Source organism: Elaeis guineensis, chromosome 7, assembly GCF_000442705.2.
Source record: "Elaeis guineensis isolate ETL-2024a chromosome 7, EG11, whole genome shotgun sequence".
Taxonomy (NCBI): Eukaryota; Viridiplantae; Streptophyta; class Magnoliopsida; order Arecales; family Arecaceae; genus Elaeis; species Elaeis guineensis.
The window spans coordinates 77,705,521-77,732,889 of NC_025999.2; the positions used below are offsets into that span (position 1 = coordinate 77,705,521).

General features: G+C 36.1%; 1 protein-coding gene across 1 annotated transcript; it reads right to left on the bottom strand.

The window, feature by feature from the left end:
• LOC105048947 (uncharacterized) lies at window positions 1-27,183 on the bottom strand. The gene is given in 11 exon segments (XM_073261143.1): window positions 1-714; window positions 717-767; window positions 770-823; window positions 1,553-1,733; window positions 1,914-2,003; window positions 3,555-3,648; window positions 11,649-11,677; window positions 16,970-17,045; window positions 24,232-24,344; window positions 24,429-24,595; window positions 27,042-27,183. Coding segments are annotated over 11 exon segments (1,290 nt in total). The 5' UTR covers window positions 27,154-27,183; the 3' UTR covers window positions 1-391.
• Between the last annotated feature and the right edge of the window lie 186 nt (window positions 27,184-27,369).

Genomic DNA, 27,369 nt, shown 5'->3' on the forward strand with positions numbered 1-27,369 from the left:
TGAAGCCACAAATAGATCCATGATGCTTCCATTTTTCAAACTTTTTATCTTGTCTGTAGATGAAAACAATGTTTACTGACAGCATTTTAACAATACAAAAGGGAAAACTGATAGATACATAAAAGTGGCTTATCTCTAATGAAAATTGAGGCACATACATATGCTGTCTGCAATACTTTAGCCAAAAAAAAAAAATGATGCAAAAAAATGGAACATTGTTTCTCAAGCATTACTGGATACCGCTACCACATGTGAATCGCTCTGATATCACCTACTCCCGCATAGCTTTCCTCTATTATCATCAAACGGTATGACAAGAAAGTTTATTGTGTTGCTGTTCCCATGCCAAAACCAATTTGGCCCTACTGTGTTTCAATTAAACCATGACCAATCAAAAAATAGATTTAGTCATGCTTCCAGACATCAGCAGATTTAAAAAAGGATCTTCAGTTTCTGTAGCATCGGTTGAGGACATCTCCAACTTCATCTTCTTGTTTGGCCAACTTGTGCTCATCTCAGAGGACTTTGACTCTCTCACAGGAATAAATGCCACTTTCTCCCTCGATCCAGTCTCATGTTCTGAAGATCTGGATTTAGGGAATGAATCTACACTTGCAGTTATGATTCCTTCAGAAGCAGAACTTGGAACCTCCTGGCTTTCCAACTGCTTTCCATCTTTCAAATCCACTATACTTTTATCATCACTTGTATTTGGTTGTCTTCAGATGAATCTATGGCAGATTCTATGCGATGGGGGCATGAGTCCTGGCAGGTGTTTCCACTTCGATATTATCTGAACTGACCTCATTTGCAGTGCATAGGACTGCAATTCAGCAGAAAACATGATAAACAACACAGGCATTAGCAGTGATATTGAATATTAGAGTCAAAATAACCGTGAGTTGCATTATTTAATGATGAAAGACTAGAAATAGATGCCAAGCATCCAAAGAAACTCATCTAACAGCAGTTCCACCAATAAAAGCATACAGTTCATGTGGCCAGCATGCAAGTTCAACTGATACATCAAAAGAAGTTAGGAACCACTCAAGACATCATTTAGTGATCTATAACCCTCATAGTAATAAACATCAATGGAATCAGTGGTTAAATAAAAGGCACCAGTCGTGCATTAGGCACTATCAATGTTTTCATCACTAAATGCTCCCCAAGAAATTGATATTAAAAGGCTTCGCTGGCTACAAGAACTACTCCCAACCATAGAGGGAAAGCTATAAAAGAATAAGGAAATAACTTGGAATTTTTGGAACCTCTTGATCCTACTTTAAATAAAATCTTAAAGCTCCCTCATTGGAGACAAAAAGCTCTACAACATGCAGCTAATATCAGTTCTTTATTGACCCAATGATCATAATTGATGCATGTACAAGTCAAAGTCCCCATCAATCAAAATGCAGATGTGAATTAAATGATGCTCATACTTTGAGTGACTAGAGTGAAGAGCAAACATGAAAACTTCTTGCTTGAACTTAAAAGGCCAATACTATTTTGTGATCAAAGGATGCCTGAAAGGACAACAAGAAATGCTAACCTTCACTGAATAGCTCTATAGTTTCATATTGAAGAGATGTCTCCAATGAAAGAGCTCTGAAGTCATCTTGATTGTTTTCGTTGCTTCTTTCCGTCCTCTCGGCCAAGGCAAACTTATCTTCTTCCCAGACACATTCTAAAATAAGAACATCCTTACTTGAGGGATAGTACTCCCTGAAAGCCTGTAAAAGTCAAAAGACAACAGAAACACTTAATAAACCAGCAAAAGATCATATCAACACTGAAATAGTCCTACGGTATATGTTAATCGCAATCCACAAGCCAGAAAATAAAAATAGAAATTATGAAGATGTTGGAGCTAGTGATTTATAAAATATTAAGAATAAATCAACAAAACAGACCTCAACCCCATCCTGAGTGAGTTTGACAGAATGCTTCTTCCGTGAAATAGAGGAGACCTTGTTGAATACAGAAACTACATCAACTAAGATCTGTTAAAGAGAACAAATCAAGGGGGTCTTAGGGAGGCAGATATATAGTGTAGCAATGACCAAAAAAACAAATCACTGTTCAGGAAATATAATTTAGTTTCATAGCACTGGCACGGATTTGATGGCAAATATAGCTATAAACTTCATAAATTGGTCATCCATGAAAGCTCTAAAATGTCCATCAAAACATTGGATTGCATCATTTGCATGAACATATCTGACTTGTATGGCAAGCATATGCAGATGCTGTTTTCACCGTGAAAACAGTTTACTGTTTGGTTGTTGACAACAGATTTTTCAGGCGATAGTAAGTTTGTCAGCTAAATAGATCGAGATACTAATATCTAACGCTATAGATTCTACGGTGGGATCCAGATGGCCATATTATCTCCAAATTTAAATTTCATGTATGCCTAATAGTCATTATTAAAGGAAGAATACAATAGAAGATGGAAGCAAAATATCAGCAGGATTTAACTGGCAATAATCTTTCCATAAAAAACTGGGAATTTAATTATTTCAGACAGAACCTTTACCATGTCTGAAAGCAAGTGGAACACTGTTGACCTTCTAATTGCAAGAACCGATGACACAGCCAATTTAAAACATCAAATATGGTAGCAAGAAGGCAAAGATCTCCGTGAAGGAGGAAAAAGATTTTTTTTTCTCTGAGGATCTAGTTTAATCTGCTGTGTTTTCGGCTTGACTAGGGTTTAAATTAATTGTAAGAGTTCTAGATACTGTTTTTGTTAGTCCTGATTACATGGTTAATTAGGGGCTGGATTAGATGTTTTAGGACAGCCTGTGGAGTCTAATGCTAGTCCGGATTAAGTTTTATTTGCCCTGTCAGAAATAAGGAGTTTCAGAGGGGTAAACAGGTGTGAGAAGAGGAGTGGGCACCTGCTTAGGGCTGACCAAGAGAGAAATCTAATAGGCCAAAGTGCTGTTTCAGGGTTTTAAAAATTGTCTTGCTGTCATAATTAAAGTTATTATTCACAAACAAAAAAAAAAAAAGTCAGATATCTCCTAATCTTTTCTTTTCTATATGGAACATTGCGTATCAACTTTGGGCTGTAGAATGCACTATCATGGATTTGGCTTGGACCGAAGAAATCAAGGAAAAAGACAAACTGATTCTAAAGCAATTCTACATAAAAACACGAAAATTAAAACTTAAAATGATCCCAAATGCTCTCGACCAGAAAGAACTTCTCTAATTGTCTTGTGAATTTTTTTCAATTAAAATGGCAGTACAATCTGCAAAGGAAAAACAGTAAGATTCTATACATTATAATTTGCATCACTAGCACCCAGCTATGTTGTCAATAAACATGTTTATTATCACAGAATTCACCTGGACCATCCATATCAAGATAATTATTCCATTTTCGGTAAGATGCTATACATTATAATTTGCATCACTAGCACCCTCTATGTTACCTATATACATGTTTATTATCACCGAATTCACCTGGAGGTCCTGGACCATCCATATCAAGATAATCATTCCATTTCAAAAAAACAAAACTAAAATTCATTCTAAATACTCACTTGTTGAACCAAAACTCGAAGTCGTGCAAGCAGAGCCAATATCATGATACAGAATCCTGTGAAAAATGACTTTGCAAGTAACAACGATATCTGACTTTGGACAAAGTAAAGGATAATCTGGATAAATCTGTGGCGCATCTTATCTATTTCATTGCAATATTAAAGGGCTGTTCTGCTAGTCAGTTATATAAAGCTCTGTTTCTGTATAATGGTTTACAGCAGCATCACATTATGAATCAAAGTTCACATTACGAATTTGTCTTTTGTAGATTTGGATCTCCTAGAATTTCAAATGAAATGATCCATGATCCCCAAACTTGTCACTTCATTTTCCTATGATAAATTCCAAACTCATCAATTCTCATGGCACTTCTCTAGTCCCAAGACCACTTCTTCCGAGCACTTGACAACTACCACTGCTCCAGCAAAGAAACAACCACAAAACCAAGAGTGGTGTCCTCATTCTTTTTTGGTAGTATAGATATGTGGAGACTAAGTTTTAATATGGAATCAGGTTTTTCAAGTTGTCAAGGAATATCACACTTATGGCAGAACTAGCTGCAACCGAAAGAAAGGACCATCAAACCATCCCAAACAGGGTGTTCAGGGCATACTGAACCGGACCAGTCAAATACCGAGACGGTTCGGCCAGCTGATCCAACGCTAAAACCAAACCCTTTTTTCTTATAAAAATATCCCCCCCCAAACCCACCCATTCATTCTCTCGATTCTTCTTTCCCTCTCCCTCTCTCTATACTTTATGGCTAGGGTTAGGGTTCTATCACCACTACCGACAAGATACACCTCTCTCTCTCCCCCCTCCTCTCTCCCTCTCTCATTCTCCTCTCCCGATCTTCCTCTCCCCTCTCCTTTATTTCAATGCTCTGCAGTTATAGTTTAGGTTCTATGACAATGACAACTCCACAGCTTGTGTTAGAGTTCCATCATCACTACTGACAAGGCACATCTCTACCCTCCCCTCTCTCTTCCTCACTCTTCCCCCTCTCCTTTTCCCTTCCCTGGTTCCAATATGCCTTGGCTTGGTATGGTACGTACAAGTACCACACCAAACAAGTCAACAACGGATATGACCCCCAGTATTAGTTCGGCAAAACCTTGATCAAATTAATCTTCTTGAAATATTTATGTTCTCATAAATTTAAGCCAAGGAAACCTCACATGATATCCAATCATTCCCTTCTTCTATAAGAAACATCAATATTGATAGTGTCTTATTAATCTTTTCATCCTCCCATGATATAAAATAATATTATTAATCAACTCATCAATCTTCCTTTGCAAACAGCAATTAATTATGCCACAATTGCTCCTATGCTGTACATTAAGCAACTAAAGTAGACTCATGTTCAAGCCTCATGCTTCCCGCCTTTGTGCAAATAAAGTTCCTCCAATATCCACCCTGCTTTATCAGCAGAAATAACAAGCGCGAGAGATGTCAACTAATCCAATATCCACCCTGCTTTATCAGCAGAAATAACAAGCACGAGATGTATGTCAACTAATCAATTCTTGATGTCAATCTATAAATTTCTTGGTACCAAAAGATTAATATAGAGTATATTTTCTGTTAATTCCAAAGCACCAATATATCTTTAATCTTCCTCTGGAAAAAAGAAAAAGAACAAGAAAAAAATGTTCTTGTTTTTTGCAACAGTCTCGGGATTTATTAGTCCAGAACATAGTTTTCATCTTGGTCAATAATCTGTTTTTATTGGTATGAGGTACTTACAGATAGGGCACACTGTCCTAACTGAAATTAGCTCAAGATATTAGCCCTTATAACATCAACAAATCAGTTGATATTTTATAATCTTCTTTACTATGTAACAGGTTTCTGATTATTTAAAATCAACACCTACAACAGTTGCTAATTTCATTTTTAAAATCTTGTTGATTTATGATATCTTGGTACTTATGTATTGGCCAATATGTCAAGACATTCGGCTTTTATAATAATTTGTCCAGGCTTCCAGCTCAGCCAAGATAGAACAAAATCTTGTAACATCTAATATCGGTTTCCAAATGAAAAAGATTAGTTATCAGCCTTTAAAAGTTCCATTCTCAAATACTCCAGAAAATCAATAAACCGTACATAACTCATCTTTTAGCCTGTCTTTCTATCTCAAACACCCTTTTATGTTAAATCATCCGGAAGAAAATATTTTATTAGCTAGCATCACAATCATAGTCATGCTCAATAAGTACGAGCTCTTTGGACTAAACTTTATGACTTCATCTCAATATATTTATCGAATTATAATCATATCTTTGCTTGGATTTTCCTTTTATGAGCAATATCCAGGCAGATATCAATCCACCTTTTTGTCTAAGCATGAGGCTAGTATCAGAAAAGAAATTATCCTTCACATGCAAGTCTTTTCTCAGCCTTTATGACTACAGAAAATTATCGAAATGAAGAAAAAAAGATGATGGGAGGGGATTATGGGGGTAGAAAAAACTTACAATTAAGTCAAGCACACTGAGAACAAATGGTTATTGAGGAATAACTATATATATATATATATATATGAAAAATGTAAATGAGGACTAAGCAGCAAAATGGCCAAGATTACAAAGCATCAACAATTTCCTCACAGTTCATCCAATAAAAGAAAGTTAAAAGGGCATCTTAAAGTATTAAATTAGAAAAAAAATATCAGGCATTGTGAAAACATACTAAATACCAAATCTTTAAAAAATTTAAAAGCATCGACAATTTCCAGACAGTTCATCCGATAAAAAGAAAATTGAAAGGGCATCTTAAAGTATGAAATTCGAAAAAACATATCAGCCATTGTGAAAACATTCTAAATGCCAAAAAAATATTAAAAAAAACAAAAACTAAATATATCATAATATCATGATAAAAAATACAAAATGATGGATATAGAATCATAATTCACTCTGACCAAGAGGAAAGCCTCTTCCAAATAAAGCAATAAATATGCACAGAAGTTTCAAAGTATTTAAATAAAAAACTAAGAATTTATATAGATAAACTGTGAACTGCAAGTAACCAATGTATGAGGCATCCTTGCATTGCTGTTATGACTTGATCAAGTAAATAAATAAATAAATAATAAAGAAGGCCTCCAAAAATTGCATCATAACCTCGTTTATATCATGCAAGCCAACCTGCTTCAGCTAAGCATGGTTAACCATGCATATAAGGTGTTTCATCAAGGCAATGAGCAACTTGGCAAAGTCATTACTAAAAAGGAAATATTGAATGAATACCAGCATAAAAATGGCAAACACTTATAATAAAAAGAAAGTGCTTTTAAAATTATCACATATTCAAAATTACAAGAGTGATAGACTGTGAGAGAAGGGAAAAGAGTCAAAAGAAACATGGCTAAAACATAAATTGGACTATTAAGGTTGTAATCAAGTTTACAAGAAAAGGGGGGCACAAGAAAAGTGCTCAACAAAACAAAACATGACCATTGTGGAACTCAGCTTTATCTTTGTTTACTTTCAATCTTCTGTTGTATTTACTGAATCCCTTCACATATTGAAGGCCATTAGGCACTAAACTGGTGCCAGTGGATACTAAAAGTGTGAGTGTTCACTATGTGTTGCCACACAGAAGTAGGTTTTCATAAAAATTGCCTATTAACCCATTAATATGACTACGGTGGAGAGAGGCGGCATAAATCCTCCATGCATGGTAATATATCACCCCTTCCTCAAGTCAAATACCCTGAAAACCAACATTTTATAAGTAATCTATCAACACCAATGCTACATTGAGATATGGACAAAATCTAGGCTTAAGTCAATCTGCAATCATCCTAATTCTACTGGAGCCATCTATCATCTCCAGTAAGCAAGACACACCATGCTATGACTCTTGCAACAATAATCCATCATCATGTGCTTTTCTATGCCCTATATGATTCATGGAGGAATCCCATTTTCTAGGTCTCATGTTAATTCTTGATCTTAACTTTAGTTCATTGACTTTTTTCATTTGTTTTTCATGTAATTCTTCCATCTGAGTGCGAAAAGATCATGAGAAAAAAAATCCAAGCAGACTTGATAAGAAAACAGAAGCATCTGATAAGTTTTCAAATAAAGAAAAATCACAGTTATTCTTGACAGATTGTACTGCAACTCTACAAGCTCTCTTGCAGACTTTTTAAGTTCAATTACTAATATCGAGATTCAGACAGCACAAAAGGAGAGAACTTATAACTGCTGAACCAAAATTATCTTCAGAACATCAGGTTTGTAAAGGGTAACGGTACAAGCATCTAAAATTTAAAGCATATGAGAATGGAAGGGCATGTTGATGCACCAGCCCCATAGCCAAGGATTAGACAAGATCTGTACAAGTTTTATGCATTTTTGATAGATAGTTCTAAACATTTTTAAGTGACGGGATTGTCTTGGCTGTCCCGTCCCATTCTTGCAAGAAAATGGGACCAGGACAAGGGCTAGACTCCAAAGCATGTAGGAAGAAGAAGAAAGAGGAAAGAAAGAAAAGAAGAAGAAAAGGCAAAAAACAAAGGAACGAAGAAGGAAAAAGGAAAGAAAGGAAGGGAGAAGAAAGGAATGGAAGAAGGAACAAAGAAGAAGAAAAAGGAAAGAAAGAAAAGACGGGAGAGAAGGAATAAGAAGGGAAAGAAAGAAGAAAAAGGAAGGAAGAAGAAAAAGAAGAAGGAAAGAAAGAAAAAAAGCAAAAAAAACAAAAAACAGAAAGAAAGAAAAAACAAAAAGAAGGTGAAGAGAGAGATAAAAGGTACCTACCAGGATGCTTGATCAGGATTGGAGGGGACAATGGTGCATCCCATTCCATGAAGAAACCGGGACACCATATCCCACAGGGTTTAAAACCTTGGATTTAAACCTATCAACAAAATCCTCTCATACTCATGCACATAAAGAAGCGAATAAGGGCCTGTTTGGATGATTGGGCCAAAAAAATCCTACACAATTGTTGGGTTGGGCCAATACAACCATCAAAAAAACATTGAATTAGAGGCTGGACTAAGCTTGTCTACAACCATCCAAAACTGTCTTTTATATGGGCTGGCACGAATTCCATAGGGACAAAAAAATGACCTCAAAAAAAAGGATCTGCTGAGGTCATTTTTTTTCTCCCTATGAGATTCAGGCCAACCCACTCCAAAAGTCCCTGGGTGTTGGGAATGTAAGCATAGTCCAGGCTTCTTTTTTCTAGTTGCACTAGTCCAAACCCATGAATCCCATAGGATTTTGGACCTGGACATCCAAACAGGCCCTAAGTGATTTTCCTAACCACCTCTTAAGCAAGGATCCAAATTTACCCACAACACTTATAAAAGTACAATAATAACAAGCCATCATTACACAGTTAGTTTACATATTAGTACTTCATGCTACCAAAACATCATGAATGGATCAAGGGTATCATAACCCCAGGAGCATTTTCTGAACAGTAGTATTTTATCAGAACATGTAATGAATTTTAAGTCACTTGTACTTCTTGATAATGTTGGCTTAAAACCTACAAATGTCTTATTAATGAAAACCTGTATATCTTTTTTTTTTTAAAATGATTCAGAGAACCTGGATATCTAATGAAGTTATAGACTAAACTCGAAAATAGTTTCCCAGACTTTTAGCAGAAGTGATGTCCAGATTTTTTTTTTTTTTTTTTTTTGGTGAGAAAGTATGAGCAAAACAAGAGCATAAAAGGGAATGATTAATGTTCTCTCGAAAATGAGATTCCTGTTGCAGAAATAACATAGTAGAGTTAGACATGTAAATGGCATATTTCACATACAGCTTAAAATGTTAAAAAGGGGAAAAAAGGAAAGGGTCCAAACTGTCCAAGATAAGCCCTTATTATGGAATCATTAGAGTCAATACCAGAAACTTTGAAGCCTAAAATTATGTACTAAACTTTATAAATTCTCATGTGATCTGTATAATAAAAGCATGAGCATCACACCGCTAATTCATTATAGTATCTAGTGCACCACAGATGAATGCAGCTCCAGCATAGCTAGGGGGATTGAAGTGTCACTTTGTAAATTAGCACCATAGCATTGTGAGAATCTGATAGCATATAAGCTACACATTGTTGCAGTAAGTGATTGGTTAGTAAGGAAACCTCCAAGCGATTCATAAAAGTTGAAAAAACTCTAATATCACAAAATGTCTATGAAAACTGAAAAGAACTGAGCAAACAACCATAAGACCAAATTAGTGACAAGTCTTCCTGTGTTAGCTGATGTGAATTTGATGGTAGAAATGCTGACTTTTTAGATATAAGCTAAACCAGATTAGAAAATGTTAGTACAAAGTATCAACCAAAAATCTGTAGTCAAATAGACTATAGAACTGAAAAGAATTGAGAAAACAACCATAGACCAAATTAGTGACAATTCTTCCTCTGTTAGCTAATGTGAATTTGACTGTAGAATGCTGACTATATAGACACAAGCTAAACCAGATAAGAAAATGTGAGTGCAAAGTATCAATCAAAAATTGTGGTCAACTAGACAACAAAGCCTCCCATACATTTTTTATATTGGATAAGTAATGCAATGGATGCAGAAGACAAGCTTCAGATAGATTAGCTCTCGTGGGTGCAAGCATGTGCATATAAAAGCATATGCAACGTGACAATTAGTAGACCAATAAAATAAGATAACAAAATGAGGATAATATAGGTCATACAAAGCAGCGTGAGACAAACTTGCAGAAGCTGGTGTCAGAAGGTCCTAAAAATAACTTGCACTGGAAGAAAAATTAAGAGGACTCACATACAGCAAATATATAGCTGTGAACCAATTATTCAGATTATATAATTAGAAAAAGGATGCAATATTACACCCCCTCCGCATATAAGGATTTGTGAACTGAAGTACTTGATTTCCATACAAGAACAAGGATGGATATTGGAAATTTTGAGGTTAAATTCCACTTGATAATAGTGCCATAAGTATATAGAATGCAACATCATGGCAAGTATGATGCATACCCAAAAAAAAGAAGAACAAAACAAAACAAAACAAAATGGGGCACAAGAATGGATTGATAATCAAGTATACTGATAATATATCCACGATCTACCTGGATCCATTGTTTAAATCTAGAGCTGATGATTGATCCAGAGTAGAATAGGTCACAGACTCTTGGTCATCATAGTATTATCATTCAGAAGAATGCAAAGAGATATGAAGACATTAACAAAAAGTGGATTAATATGAATAATGAAGTATTTAATGATCATACTAGAACAAGTATTGATATTGAAAATTTTGAGGTGGAGTTCTACTAGATAACAGTGCAATAAACCATCCAAGGAAAGCAAAGCATACAGAATGCCACTTTATTGTAAGTATGGAATACACAAAAAAGGGACACAAGGAAGCATACAGAATGCCACTTTATTGTAAGTATGAAATACACAAAAAAGGGACACAAGGATAGATTGATGATGAAAGATACTGATAATATATCCAGAATCTACCTGGGTCTACTATTTAAAACCAGACCTAGTTTAAATTGATGATTGATCCAGAGTACAATAGGTCATAGCTTCTTGGTCATCATAGAATTATTGTTCGGAAGAAAAAAGAGATATATGAAGACATTAATAAAATGTGAAAAATAAAAATATTTTTATAGGGTATTGATCAATGCAATATAGTATTCTTGAGAAAATATTTTGTAAGAAAAGAATGACATTACACAAGTTGCCTGCACAAAGACATGCAGCAATTTGACAATGCTGAATGGTAATGGATAGCCCTCTGCAATGATTTGGTAATGAGCGCACTAGAGTAATCCACACATTTTGAAACAACCAAAAACAAGTAACAGATAACCCTCTACAATGATTTGGCCATGTGCATTGAAAATAAAAGGATAGCCCAAATTTATGTGGAAGGATAAACTAAACAGTATACTAGAAAAACAGGAATCATTGTAACCAAGCAATTTGGAGAAGATGGCAACTCTTGTTGTGTTTATAGCTATAAACATTGGTTTGATCACCTGAAACTTCATCAGTTTTTAGGTTTTAAGAGAAAAACATTCTAATAATAAGACCAGATATTAATACATTATTAAGGATACATTGCCGCCTTCAATATGGGTTCAGCCATCTGCAGAAGCAAAAGATAATATTAGCTACTCCGCAAGCAACAATTAATGAAGCCAAAAAGACTTTCCAGACAACAAATAAAGATTTTTCAATAACAATTCAAATTCATCAAGAACATCTAGATGATTTTGTCAATTGATAGCTCACAGAGGAAATGTGCATAATATGTAAGCTAAGTAATTTCAACTCTCCTCCCAACAACAACAAAAGTATGAAAAACAAGTTTTGTGGGATGAGAATAAATTGAGAGTAAATATTTTCTTCAAATGGCAGCAAAACTGAAGATATTCACATAAAATGATAAACACCAAAGAGTAGAAAAATGGTTGAATTAAAATGATCTAGAGGCACATCTAACAGAAAACAGTTAAATAAAATAAATCTACAGGATCCACTAGACTTCAATACATTCTTAATTTAGCATACTAATATCAGTATCTCAAACATTTGAATTAGCAAAGGAACAAAAAAAAAAAATGCAAAGAGGCCTGTTCATATAAAGAGCTCTAACAATAAAAAAAAAAAGTGAGCCTGAAACAATCTGTGACTAAAAATGAAACACGCGGTAACAAGAAACATCTACTTAGGATGCTGCATTCACTTCAAAAGCTCTCAGATATTTGCAATCACATCCGATTCCTATGTGCTTCCTCAATATCTGGTCTTGCAAGCACTCCTGGTTAAAGAAACCACTGACAATGAAGAATATGTGAATGGGTTGATTGAAGTCTAAGATGGAGTAAAATATACATGATAAGTTTCAAATGATGACAGGTGCCAATTACCAACATTGGCTGACTCAAGATGTCATAGATTATAGCATTTTATTTCTATCCATACGATACTAAAATGAAGAAAGCAAAACACAGAATGCACAGCACCAAGGTTTTTGCACAAGATCCCAAGTAAACCATCGAGTGGCTGATACCGAGTTGAGCAGACACCTATGGTGGAAGGCTGGAAAATTTGGGAAAGGACCACAATGCTACAAGAACTCAACTGATATTTTAGGAATCGAGATACTGAAAAATTGGAGAATTAGTCTCATTTTAAAGCATTATGTTAATATTTAAGGATTAAAAAACTTAGTATTCTAAGAGAGCAACATCTTGGCTGTTACTTCACGATAGATTGGGTTCTATAATCTATTATCTGAGATAAAATGGGTGGAGATTTTTTAAACATTGCACCAGTGAGTGCCCATAATGGACACAAACTGCTATGTCAACAGACATCAAGGCTGACATGAAAATCTCCCATCACTTGGGTGTTAGCATTCAGCATCCAATTTCATAGTTTAAGTGAAATGAAGATGAAGATGGTTATTAATCAAAATAGTGACCAAGTGACACAAGGCTCTTGAGTTTTGATAGGTTTCAATACCTTGCATCTATTACTTAAAGAGAGAGAGAGATGCAAAGAGAGCAAGCAAGAAAGCGAAGAGGGGTGGAGGGGGGAGGAAGATTAGGGATAGCTTACAGAGGACAAGGTTGGATGCACAAGGATGGATAATTGTTTCAAATGTGTCGCATGGACCAATGCATGCCTGACATCTTGAAGGAAGTCCCTTTAAAATGATAGTAAGGCATGAATGTTGCATGGTTCCAAGTGTTGGATGGCAATTGGCTCCAACTGAACAACATGGCCCATGGCCATCACAAAAATGATAATAGTAGGATGAATGTGTTGTAAGACTAGGAATTATAGAATCCAGAAAAAGTCAATTAAAGAGAACATGTTAGAATGGAGTGGACATGCTCAACAAAGTGAGGAAGCTCCGCTTAAGAGAATTAAATGAAACGATTTGGCTGGAATCATAAGTATCTGAGATAGTGTGGCAGAAAGAAGTATATTATATATAGTTCTTGACTCCTTCATCTTCTATCTTATGGTTTGGACAGGTGGAGCTGCTAGATAGAGCTTACTGGACGCCAAAACAGAATTGTTCAAATTAAAGACTGTGAAGTGGTGGGGAAGGCCTAAGCTAATGTTAAGACGGAAAAGAAACTCATCCCTGCCAATTGTTTTATCTTTTTTAAAAGGATGAAAGGCTTGACTTAGAATGCTGATGCAAAAGTGAAACAAAATTGTCATTCTACAGTATAATTTCACCCACAAAAACTAACTATTGTTTCATGTATGGGTTGAGCCATGCATCTAATGACCAAAGTCAAATTCAGAGTCTTGTCTGCATTCATGTACTTCAGATAGTTTTGGACCCTCATTGATTGCAAATGCCCAGGAGCCAGGCACTTCTACTTCACTATGTCTACCTGCCTACACGTCAGGCTCATGCAAAATTTATGGTAGTTCTGCCCCCATGTCCATCACAATGTTGTGGAGCACATGGGTACAGAAGATATCATGTGTGACGTTACCAATATAAAAGCTTCCCATTTAGTGGCAGGCATGCTCATGACAGCTACATGTTTTTAATCTTTCTACAGTTTTACAATGCATCCTTACCAAATTTCAAAAAACTGAGGGTCAAACCCTTCCTGTCTACAGGTTATAGTATGCGCGAAAGTCCAAACTAAGTATTATATAGATGAAGGGTATTGATGGGTAGACATAGACATGCCCTAAACAGCCTTGACATGGATTTTTTTGGATTTGGTTTCTTATCATATTTTCTTACCTAAATTCTCTGTTCTTTGCAACGAAAATGGTATGAGCACCGAGTTAACTGCCCTAATTATGGTTTCATGTGCATGTTCAAGTTTAAAACATGCATATTTATACATAAACAATAATATCATACACCATCCAAATTACAAGTATGACATATGGATGTTCATATTGGCATTTAAAAAGAAGTTACATTCCTAAAGATCATAAATCCATGCACTGATAGTTATAGCTAATGGATTGATGTGCACTAAATAAGTCGAAAAGAAAAACTAATCATCTGACAAAACAGCAACGAACTATATATCTATAATGGCATTCGGTAACAAATTCATATTCTTCATACAATCCCTTACCTTATTGCCAATACAAATGCCTTGCAGGCTTATAGGTGTTATTTGCACAAATGCTTCAATTCATCTTTCCACTTTTGAAGATGTAATTCTTAAATTTTTTAACACATACATATTTAATTAATCAAGTATAAAGGTTAGTAAAAACATAAGTTTACTCTAAAAACTGCACCACCTATATCAGAAATTAAAATTATTTAACACTTCATGCATATTATTTCTAAATTACAACATTTCTAATATATTTATAATAATTAATCAATAAATTCCAATTAAGAATACAAAAAAATAATAAAATTTTATTGCAAATAAAATACACGATCTAAATAGTGTATCATTAGCTAGCACATCTGCATACCTTCTTAAAATTATGATCTTATAATATTTTGTAAATATTTCATTCAGAACCTAATTTTAAAAATTCTAAATAGTCAAAAAATTATTATAAATTGAGGGCTTTTGTAGATCAGTCCTATATATACATCATATAAGAAAATCAACTAAAACAAAAGTACTTTTGCCTTTTTTTTTGGGGGGGGGGGGGGGACTGTATGGAGAAAAGGTTCCTCCCCATTACTGTATTTTATTTAAGATATTTAAATTTATTTGGCTCAAGTGGAGCCCAAGCACACCAAAATTGGCCCTATTATTTGTGAAAATTTGGTAGCACATGCACATTACAATTGCAAATGTTTTAGTTTTTTTTTCCAAATTTTACATATTTATTATTTTAACAATTTTCAATAAATGTAATTTTAAAAATAAAATATAGCAGAAAAATAAATTCAGTAGGTTTGTAGAATCACCCAGACCCTACATCAAATCCGAAAATCAATCCAAACAAACACCAATTGATGGGACTAATTTTGATTTAAATGGTTGTTTTGGTGTAGGTTTTGGATTAGCTACAAAATCCCCAAAATCCTTGTATTTGAGCTTAGATTCAAGCTCTTGAGCATTAAACAAGCAATATATCACATTCCAAGAAATATGGAGTTTCTCCTAAATTTAACAATTATTTCAGGATTTTATCCCGCATATTTGGAAAATATAAAAAACAAGAGAGGAAAGAAGCATCTTACCTTGAGTTTTTTTAGTTAGAGAGCTCAAAATCTTTGATTCAAGGTGAAAAACACCAAGATCTAGAGCCTCTCTCTCTCTTACCCCGTGCACACCCCCCCCCCAACACACAAAAAACACCCCAAAAAAAAAAAAACCATTGCTTCAGAAACCCAACAAATGGCCAAAACAAGAATGCATACTGTAGAATGGGTTCCAAGCAGTATTGCCCGGTCAACCCTTTAATCACTCAGTTGGAGGGTGATTTGAGGGGCGAACCAGCCAAACCACTCCATCTCAGAGCTATTCAATCTGGGCCATTCAATTAGTAAGAGGTGCAGTTTGATCAGTTGCTTCCACCATTTTTCAATGTACAGATACACCCTCAATACGGTGCAATATGGGCCATTCCTCGATCCTTGATCTTAACCTTATTTCTTTTTAGGAAACAAAGTTGTGCTATTTTGTGTGATAAACTGTTTGCAACTATGCATTGCAGTTTCTTAAGTACAAATCTAGACACATATTGAGGATGATCTATAATAATCTTTGATTCATAGGTACCTATAACTAAATTTATTTGTCCAAATATATATTGTACAATAGCACAGACTAGGTAAAATGGTCTAACTTCAAAATTTCAACATAAAATATTATGTGTATCTTAAAAAGGCACTTGTAGATCGTTTGATAAACTTGCACATTTTCTTGTGGCATCATTACCTATCAAGTGTTGACATCAAACAAATATTGTGTTCATCCCTAGACAGCAATGCACTATATGGACTTAGCATATAACCTTAATTTGCACAGAGGAGGTTCATTCAAGCTTAAATCACTTCCTCAGAAAATTCCACATCAACTTAGATCTCAGCCATAACCAACAATATTTATCCCAAGCATCGAGGGTAGCTTGTTCTTAGATTGTAAATTTTGAAAAACAAAGACCAATGGAAAAAATGTTCGAGTACTTTAATGGCATCCATTATAAGAAATGGATTTCGAAATCATGACAAGAAAATCACTTGCCTGTAAAATGTTTTTCTTAAAAAAACATTATAAACTATGCCATAATGAATTATATTATTTATAAAACAAAAGAATAACAATGAATCAATCACAACTTCACAATTCGCAATAACTGATGGTGAATGAGTAGCTTAGAGTATTTGATGCTATATTACTCATGAAGCAATCATCAATTAAATCAACACTAATGAAACCAAATAAATTCAAAGAAAGACCAAATGCACCTGTGATAGTAAACGTGCAATACCCAAGAGTCGCTCTTGGTAGTTATGCTTTCCACCAGGACATTTTTTATTTTGCCTACAACACCAACAGAGTTATCATTGAATCTAGTCATAATAATACAAGTTATATAGCATATCATTTAATTACAGAAAAAATAAATTATGAGCCACAATATATTATGGTAAAAAAAATATGGCGATTCAAGTGGATTTTGTTGGAAGATGGAACACAAAGCAGCTGTAGAGTTTTGAACATCATTCTTTACACCCCCCGCCACACATAAAAAGAAAAAAAAAAGTTTGGAACATCATTGGAACCAAGATTTTAAATCCCATGGGATAGAGGTGTCCGGTATTTCTATGGAACCGGATGCCCCGCTGTCCCATCCCGTCCCAACAGCTGTCCCGATCATGCATTCTAGTAGCTATCATCCTTTTCTCTCCCCTTCTTCTTTCATTTCTTTCCTTTTTTTTCTTTTCTTCCTTTTTTCTTTCTTTTTCTTCTACCTTTCTTTTCTTTTCTTTTTGTTTTATTTTCTTATCCCTTCCTTTCTTTTTTTCCTTTTTTCTTATTCTTTCTCTTTCCCTTCTTCCTTGTTTCTTTTTTTTCTTCTTCATTTTTCTTCTTCTTCTTTCCCTTCACTTTTTTCCTTTTTCATCTTCCTTTCTTTCTTATTTCTTTCTTCTTCTCTCCCTGCATGGATGGGGTTTCGAAATCCTAACCCGTCCCAGTCCTTTTTCTCATAGGAACAGAACAGGACGGCCAGGGCATCTCCCATCCCATCAGGACGTAAAACCTTGCTTGGAACCACCTAAGCTTTTGCATCACATTAGTCAAGAATTGGAACTAAAATATACTGGCATCACTATGTATCAGCTTTTTGTTGTGGTGACTTGAATTTACTATGTACTAAAAAGACAAATACTTTCACCTGCATGATACACTATCGACACAAAATTTTAAAAACCAAATCATGAAGATATCTAGAAATAAATACAAAGGGAAGGACATCTAGAAATTCCTAATTATAGGGAAAAAATAGAAACTTAACATATTTTCATTTAACTAGTTACAATGCATGTGCTATTGTATGTGGCAACTAAAAATAGTAGATATAAAATAAATTTAAAAAATAACATGGATTAAATACTAATCCACCTTTTTTGTAGAACTATTTAAATTATTTGGTATATGAGAATATAAATTTAGACAAGTGTAAGTTCTGCTATAACCAATAAATCATTTAAAATTTAGAATTAGATATAGAACTTTTATTATCCATATAATCATCGAAATCATGAAAATCCTATTGGTCTATCTCTCAAAGTCTTGCATGGTGAATTCTTTCTTGTACTCCTCAGAGTTCATCAATATTATGAACCTTTAAAAATTAAAAAGAAGAAAGTAATGTTTAAGAGAGAATTAATTAGGGTAATTTTAGGAACTGAAAAGCAGGGAACTTAAGCCACTTTTGTATAGTGTTACGATTATTGTTTTTTTATAAAATAAGCAATCATTGCAAGACTGAACATATCCTTCACTTAAATAATTAGATTCCTTAATGTTTCTGCAATTCCAGCAAGCATAAACCATTCTCATGCAACAAGTATATATGCACATCCATGAGAGAGCATGCAGCATTGTCTCGCTGATCTTCTATTCAGATAGAATATAACAACTTGCATGATCATTCAACATAGAGAAGTCAACTAAACAAACATGTAAGAGTTGCCACCTTGTCTAACTTGTTTTTCTGGGGCAAGGATTCAACATTAAGACAGGTTCACTTTTTTTTGTTGGAGAGAGAGAGAGAGAGTGGGCAAAGCCCAGACCGGAAACAGGTTCACTATATGGGAAATGGATGGTAACCACAATTAATATGGCACAACCCAACTCAACCTGCCTAACCCGGAGACCCAAACTAAACCAAGCCGACACAAATTTAGCTTATAATGTGGCTAGGTTAGGTCGAGTTAGAAAAATTTCCAACCCAAGACCACGTTGGGTTGGGTTGGGTTAGTGTTAAGGAATTTAGTGGTTGGATTGGAGAAGGGTTAGCTCTCAACCCAACCTAAACCACATAAGTTGCAGCCCTAAATTTTTACATTCTATTTTCTGACTTCAAAAACCCAAATATGTAATATCAGATCTCCAATCACAATAATCGCAGTAGCCTATGGTAATAAAGTGCAATATATTAATGTATGTTTTTATTCTTATTTTTAGATATCAGTTTACAGTTTTGGCACATTTTTATGAAAACCATAACAATACAGAACACCCTAATGCTCTGCATCATGATTCAATGTTGGTGCTGAATGATGCCTCTTAACTAAAATTTACATTTTCTATATTCTTACCAGGAGAATTATTCTAAATATCCATACACTTAATATAGTCTTACCAGGAGCATTATTTTAAATCTCCATTCATGTATAAAATCAAGCTCTCACCATCTTCCAAAAAGGGCCATCTTCCCAGCTCATGATTCCCATGATGTAAAATTTCTCAATCCAGAAGGCAAAGATTCACAAACCAAAAGCACCTCAACCAAGACCATTCTTTCCCAAGTCTACTGCCACCTCAATATTTCCGTCTTTACAGAAGAGCATTTTGTCAAATTATCTTAATCTATTGACAACTTCTACTATAGTTGTAGAGAAACAAAATAGATAAAATGATCAGATAGATTAGACAGCAGCACTGAGGGAAAGATTCAATCCTCTCCCTACCAAAAGATTCAATCTTCAAACCTAAAGTTTCCTATGCCTTAAGGAAAAGTTGAGTGTTTAATTAGTTGGTAAATTGTGCATTAGCAATCCTCTTAGACTTTCTTCTCTTTCTCTTTCATCTTTATTATTTCCCTCTCTTCTTCATGTACATATTGATGATACTTTTCAGCATTTTTAAGCCCATAACAACCTCAATCCTGAAGGAATGATTTTTGGTAGACGATATGAAACATTTCTTCAACAGAAGAACCAATATGTCACAATTATTTGCATTGTTCATGCAGAAAATGCAAATTGTCAATTGGACAAAGTGGGTAATATTCAATAACTAACCCACAAGACATATTCTAAAGTCTAAAATCTAAATAGCTTCTTTTGGTGTAATTCCACCAAAAGGAGTGGTCTTCTGTTCTTCAATATTATTCTTCACACTGCTTCCATCACTAAAACGAATTAAGCTCCAATTTTTCTACCCATATCACTTCTTACATCCTAAGAAATCAAAAGTCAACACACTATCCTGAAGGGCCCACATCCTAAGAGTTTATATGTGCTTCTAATTGGATTATATGCTTCTGAAAATATAATGACCATCTTTGTTTTGTTTCCTGCAAGCACATTTATTGATGTTGTTGACTCAACAGTACCCCGCCCTCCCTCTCTGTTCCATTTTCATCTATGAAACCCCTCATACATGATATAGCACATTTTTATTTTTGTGCTCCCCTCCCTATTTATTTGACTTGCAATGTTGCTGATCCTTAAGAAATTATCCTTATTCATCGTCCATTGGAGCACCCGATGCTACACTATGTTCTTCAACTCCAATATCACCCATTTTTATAAAACCTGGATGTTTCTTCCATAAATTAAAAATGCCCCGTCAAAGTTGAATGGAGAATTCTATCCCTATACATCCTTCCTTGAGTACTGTTGATGGGAAATAAATGTGTTGTATTGACTCCTCAACATGCTTCATTGATTTTTGTTTTATCTTCTGGTTTAAGATGTTCCAGTTTCTCATTTTAGAGCCTAATCTCTAGTCTAGAAGACATGAATAATTATGAGGAACCAACACATGCAAAAAGTGCCACCTCAGAAGTTTTAAATTTGGCAAACATTTCAATATGCTAGTCTAAAAGAAGTGAAAAAGAAGGGAGATTGAGTAACATAATGATGTTACAACCCTCTTGAAAGCCTATGTGTCTCCACCTCCCCTCTTTTCTCTCTTCACAAAATTCCCCATGCTCAACCACTTTAGGGAAGTGCATGATGAACTGTTTTGCTTTACTGTGGCCCCTTATTTATAGCAAGTCCATTGATTATAGAACAAGAATATTAGCTCGGAAAATTTTTAACAAATAGACTTCTTTGCTTTTATGCAGTCTTGAAAACGTCTGTTTCTCTCATAAACCTCTTCTTCTCTCATCTTACTTCTCTCTTCTTATCCTTGCTTCCCTCCTCATAACCTTAGAGATATTTTGCTGTGATTTCATACCTGAATTAATTTTTATATTTTTAAATTTGAACATCCATTATGTAATAATAAATCAGCCTGTATCTTCAATAAGTTACACCAGAATATCCGAGAAAACTTCATCATGATTCATGACTCTTAATTTTTGAAAGAACTAGCAGGAAAGGCCAAAAATAGAAAACTACAAAGGATGCAGAAAGAAAACCGAGCTGAAGGAAACCACTCCAAATATTTTTATCTCCAACATCTTAATTTTTGAAAGAACTAGCAGGAAAGGCCAAAAATAGAAAACTACAAAGGATGCGGAAAGAAAACCAAGCTGAAGGAAACCACTCCAAATATTTTTATCTCCAACATGTCTTGTGAGTGAACGAAAAAAAGACACACACATACAAATATATATATATATATATATATATATATATATATATATATATATATATATATATATATAATATATGTATACATATATATATATATGTGTGTGTGTGTGTACATATACATATATGTATACATATACATACATACACATACAAATGTTATATATATATATATATATATATATATATATATATATATATATATATATATATATATATATATATATTAAGCCCCTTCAAATCTTTTACAAATGTTGCTGCCATCACAGCAATATATATATATATATATATATATATATATATATATATATATATATATATATATATATATTAAGCCCCTTCAAATCTTTTACAAATGTTGCTGCCATCACAGCAAAATTAATCTTCAAAAACCAGAAGAATGAAGTTAAACCACAGTCAAGCCAACATACAGCTAATAAATAATTGAGATATTAAATGTCAATGACAACTGAACTATCATGACCATCGCCATCAAGCCTTGTTAGAGCTATCATTGTCCATCAGACAGCTGATTTTGCCTCATACATACAAACACGAACATACATATATATGTACATACATACATACATATACACACACACACACAGAGTAGAGCTAACAAGTGGACACCCACACAACAAACCAAATAAGGTCAATTTTGACTGGACGATTTGAGACCTAACACCAATGATTCGAGCCATTGGATTTGATGTACTTTATCTATACTGCTTATTATCAAAAAAATCATATGGCTACAGATCTCTAGCCTAACATCTGGTGCTTAAAATTGGACTGTTTCAATAACACAAACAACACATATACTTTGACCACTAGCCGTATAGACTAGGGATCTCCAATTCACATGCTTTCTTAAAGGTAAGTAATTTAGAGACAATAAATCGCATCCAATAGCTCGGATCATTGATCCCAAGCCCCCGGTTATCCAATCATAACCAACTTTATTTGAGGTGTTGTGTGCATGTCCACATATTAGCTCCACTATAATTAATATAATACACATATATGTATGTATGTATGTATGTGTGTGTATTAGGACCGGGCTGGACCGGATCGGGCCAGGCCCACCCCTACCCCTACCCCTACCTGAGCCCCTACCTGAGCCCGACCCAAAGCCCGAAAATGAAAATTATTTTCAGGCTTCGGGCCGGGCTTAGGCCCGATAAATGTGTAAAAAATCCAAGCCCAAGCCATGCCCGAATCTATTAGGGCCAACCCGAGACATTGCTTGGCCCAAGCCTAAATAGATTGCTTAGCCATTGGACCATTAGAGTGCCGGAATTCTCGAGGCCGCTGGATGAGGCCCTAGGCCACTCCATCTACCAGTGTGCTGCTCCGCCACGCCCACCCACTCCCACTCCTCTGCCCCATCCTTAGCTGTCGCTACCGTCGAGACTGCCTTCAAGATCATCTCCGGCACCTCCGTCTCTGCCAACTCCTTCACCCCCCTCCCAGTGCCGTCACCATCCCTTCTCCACAGCCCGCCTAAGCATCGATCTCTCCTTTTTATTGGAAAACGGAAGATGATGAAGGCCACCTGGAAGACTGAGGAACACCGATGACTGATGGGGGACGACAAGAGACCTGCATCGATGATGGGGGAAGATGAAAGATAGCGATGGCGGGCAGACAAACACGGACCATTGTTGGGGGCTAGGGCTTTTCGATGGGGGAAGTCGGGAAGACGGAAACTAAATCTAATTAATTAAACCTAACACTAACAGTAATTGGTTATATTCGGGCTAAATCAATAAAGAAGGGAACTTGGCTCCAGCCTAAAATTCGGGCTCGAGCCCAGACCGAACCAAAGGTATACCCACCCGAGCCCGGCCCGAAAAATAAACGGATTCTATATTTAGGCCCAAGCCCAGCCTGAACTTTTTTGGACCAAACCAAAAGCCCGACTCGAAGTGGGCCCAACCCCATGGGCCTTGGACCGGCCTGAGCCCAGTTCCAGCCCTAGTGTACATATATATGTGTGTGTGTGTATGTGTGTGGGTGTGTGTCTATATATATATGTGTGTGTGTACAAGATTTTAAAGCCCATGGAATGAGGCTATCCATATTTTTGTCATGGAACAGGACACATCATCGTCCCACCCCATCACAATACTTGGCGATGGATGTTCCAAAACATCCCGATCGAGACGCTGGGACGATGGCAGGACGGTCTTGTTTCGACACATAGGAGGGTACATTGGGACATATGTATATATATGTATGTATGTGTGTATGTATATACATGCATATACATATATACGTATATGTCTAGGTACATATGTGTGTGTGTGTGTGTATACACGCACTACGTACGTATGTATGTACATGATACATGCATATGTCTATGTATGTTTGTATATATATACATATACATACATACATGCATACATACATACATGTATGTATGTAATTTAGCACACTATGAAGATCATTAAATACAAGAAAACAGTGAAAAAGAATTTCTATAAGGGAAGATGTCTAAAATAACATAAATCTAAGATGGCTTCATGGGGATCTCGAATCTAAAAAAATGCATGAATGATTATAAGAAAAAAGCAATTTTTATCTCAACCATATGTGAAGACTCCATATTCACCAGCATGCATATTAAGCATCATTAGTAGAACACATTTGTTAGAAAGAGAATATGTTACCGCAGCTTTTGAAAAGCATTTTGAGCAGGTTTTCTGCCATGAATAATGGGGAAGAGGACATTCAAAACCTCCCCTAGCCCCATAGACTGCAGAAGCCTCACATCCCTTCTCACCTGGTTATCAAGCATTATAAACTGAATTACAACAAGATAGAGATAATAATTGAGATAAAGGCAAGGAAGATAAAGATCAAAGACCTTCGAGAGGTACTGGAAGTAGGAGCAGCGGCGGTGTTGATTCTTGCCCTTATACACTATCCGATCCAGGATCCCAGATTCACTCTGGAGCTGGAGGAGGAGTGACCTTAACCTCTCCTCCAAATTCAAGCTCTCCGATCCCATCCCAAATCCTAGAAGATGAATATCTAGAGACAAAAGTAAAGAGGTTCACAAAAGAATAAGGAACTTACAAGGCACCCATATCTTCATTTGACGTGATAGAACAAAATATCATCCAGTGGAAATACGTATTCGGATACAAAAGGACAAATAAACTTGTGTGTATTTAAAAATAATGAAATCAAGGAAGTAGATTAGATATCAGTCCAACCGGAAAACAACTTCAAACATGATCAAATACTGGTGTCATCAATTTTATACTCATAAGCAAAAAAAACATACATGAAAGGTGCCAGTCAAAGAGCAAAAGTTCTGCATGCAGACATGGCACGAGGGAATTGGCGTAATTCACCAAATTTGTGGGCTGATCAAATCACAACATGCAAAAGAGTGCCATGTCAGCAAAGGAACACAATGTGCAACTGACCGACACCCCATAGCATTTTTTTCCAACATGAAAACAGGAACTAACAGACATATGAAACTGTGCTTCTCAGAACTTTTTGACTGATAGCACATAGAAAAAGACTAAAGCTATAGCATATCTTTTATGAGAACCACAACTTTCTCCATATTCTTCTTCCTATGCCTCCTCTTGCAAGGCTCCATATGTAGCCTTTTTCCTGACTCAGAATTATTTTGATAATGTTCTCATATCCTTGAGGCAATAGAATATATTAGCTTGATTTAGATGAATAAAAGAGCATATCAAAGTAAATTTGGCTTAGTTTATAATTAAAATATATGAAAACAGAAACAAACGTATACCACAAATACATGAAGAAAATCTCAGGAGCAATAAACATGAACTCAAGAATCACTTTTTTCTTCCATGAACCAAATCATTTTGCGAAATTTCCAGAATTTTCACATTAGAAAAAGAATTTATCCATCACAAAATAATAATAGTAACATTAACAGATAATAATAAGTTCTAAGAAAAATCTGAGTTTGACAAATTTTAACTTGGCTTGTTTGTACTAAAAATACAAAGGGCCATCAAATCAGGAAATAAATTGACTTCAGATATCAGAATCCATCATTCTCATGCATGTACTTTTTAGCCTACTTAACAATGCAATGATTATAAAAGAGGAAATCAGATGGATAACTCAGAATAAAAAACTTAGAGCCTACATGAACTCGACATATAGATCAACACAAAAAGTTGATGCCTTTCACATGCTTCTTAATCTCTATAGATCAGCACATCACAACAACCAAAGCAACCCACAATCTCGGCTCCAAGGTCTATTATTTATATAATGGAGAAATTGAACACCAATCTCAGCTCCGATGGGTGATGGTTCTCTAATAGGAGCAATCGATGTCCCCTACTAGAGGAGGAGGTCTTGGAGGTTGCACTCCAAACCCTAGGCAGCAGTGCTACCTAGGACAGAGGCGGCAGTCCAGAGGGTAGTTGTCGGCATCATGTGCCCTAGAGTCAGGAGGAGGATGGGGTAGGTGGTTCAAACTGTATCACTCGAGCAACCTTATCCAAATCCACCACATATGTCTATCAAAGATCGAAAATCCACTGCATATATTAATTTATCCAGTGAAATATACATATACATATACATTATACATATGCATATACATAGGAAAACAGGATGCCCGGCATCGTCCCCACATCCCTTAACATCCCCAAGCCATCACTCCCTTCCACCCTCAATTCTTCCCCACTCACCACTGGAATTTCACGAAAACCCCTCCCCCTTGCCCCTTGTGCACTCGCCAACAATCCCAAGCCCAAGCAAGACTCCTCCTCCGCTGCCACCCCAGCCAAGCCTCCAGCATCCACCACCGCGGACTCCATCTTTGAAACTGGTTGGACCAGGGCTGGCTCGAGTACCAGAGGGCACTGAGAAGAAGCCAGAGCAACCACGGGCCCAGTAGTCCAGCGGCAGCAAGAAGAAGGTGATGTTGCCACCTGTGCCGCTCAAGAAGGCAGTGGTGGCGGGTGGGCTGGTGGTGGAGGTGGGGTTCAGCCTCACAGCGAGAGCTTAACAGGAGGCTGGTTAGGCTAGGCGAATCATGGTGATGGAACCACGGTTGGCCATTAGACATTAGACATCATGCCATCATGGTAATGGAGGAAACCAGCAGTAGGCCCAAATGAGAACAAAGATGAAATAGAGGGCAAAGAGACCATGGTACCTCCCTGGAACTAAGTTGGCCAACAATAGGAAGCTCGCCTTCGAATTGCATCGACAACCGACAACCGGCGACCAGCGATGAGGGATGTGCTTCAGGGATCCGGGATGCGATGGAGGGACAGAGACGAGAAGTCGAGAAACCTAGCCGATGGTAGGGATTGGGTCTTCGAGAGAAAAAGAGCCCAGGTGACCCACAAAATTTGCTATGAACCTTATTACAAAATTATCCTAAAATCCCAAATCGAAACTAGTTCGATGCGAACAGTCCTGCTATTGGGTATAAAGTTGGTAATATCTATACAATAGAGCGCACCACGTGTCCACTTGTGCAGCAGAGACACCAACGGAGAGCACATCGGGCGGTGGGCGGTGGGCGGTGGAGAGACAAGATCATGAACGGCCGTCCATAGCAATGATGGAGGCATCGGAGATGATACGTTCTGCAAAAAAAAAATTATACGGTGGCCTCCATTCACCTCAATCATGCCTCCACGAAAATGCCACCCGCCGGCGAACCCCGTCGGATAGCCCCCACATCGTTATCATGAGAATAGAGCCCATAAATTAAAAAATTTGTAGCCAAAGAAGAATTTTCGATTAAAAATCCCAAACCCTACAAAATATCATGCTCTCAAAACCTC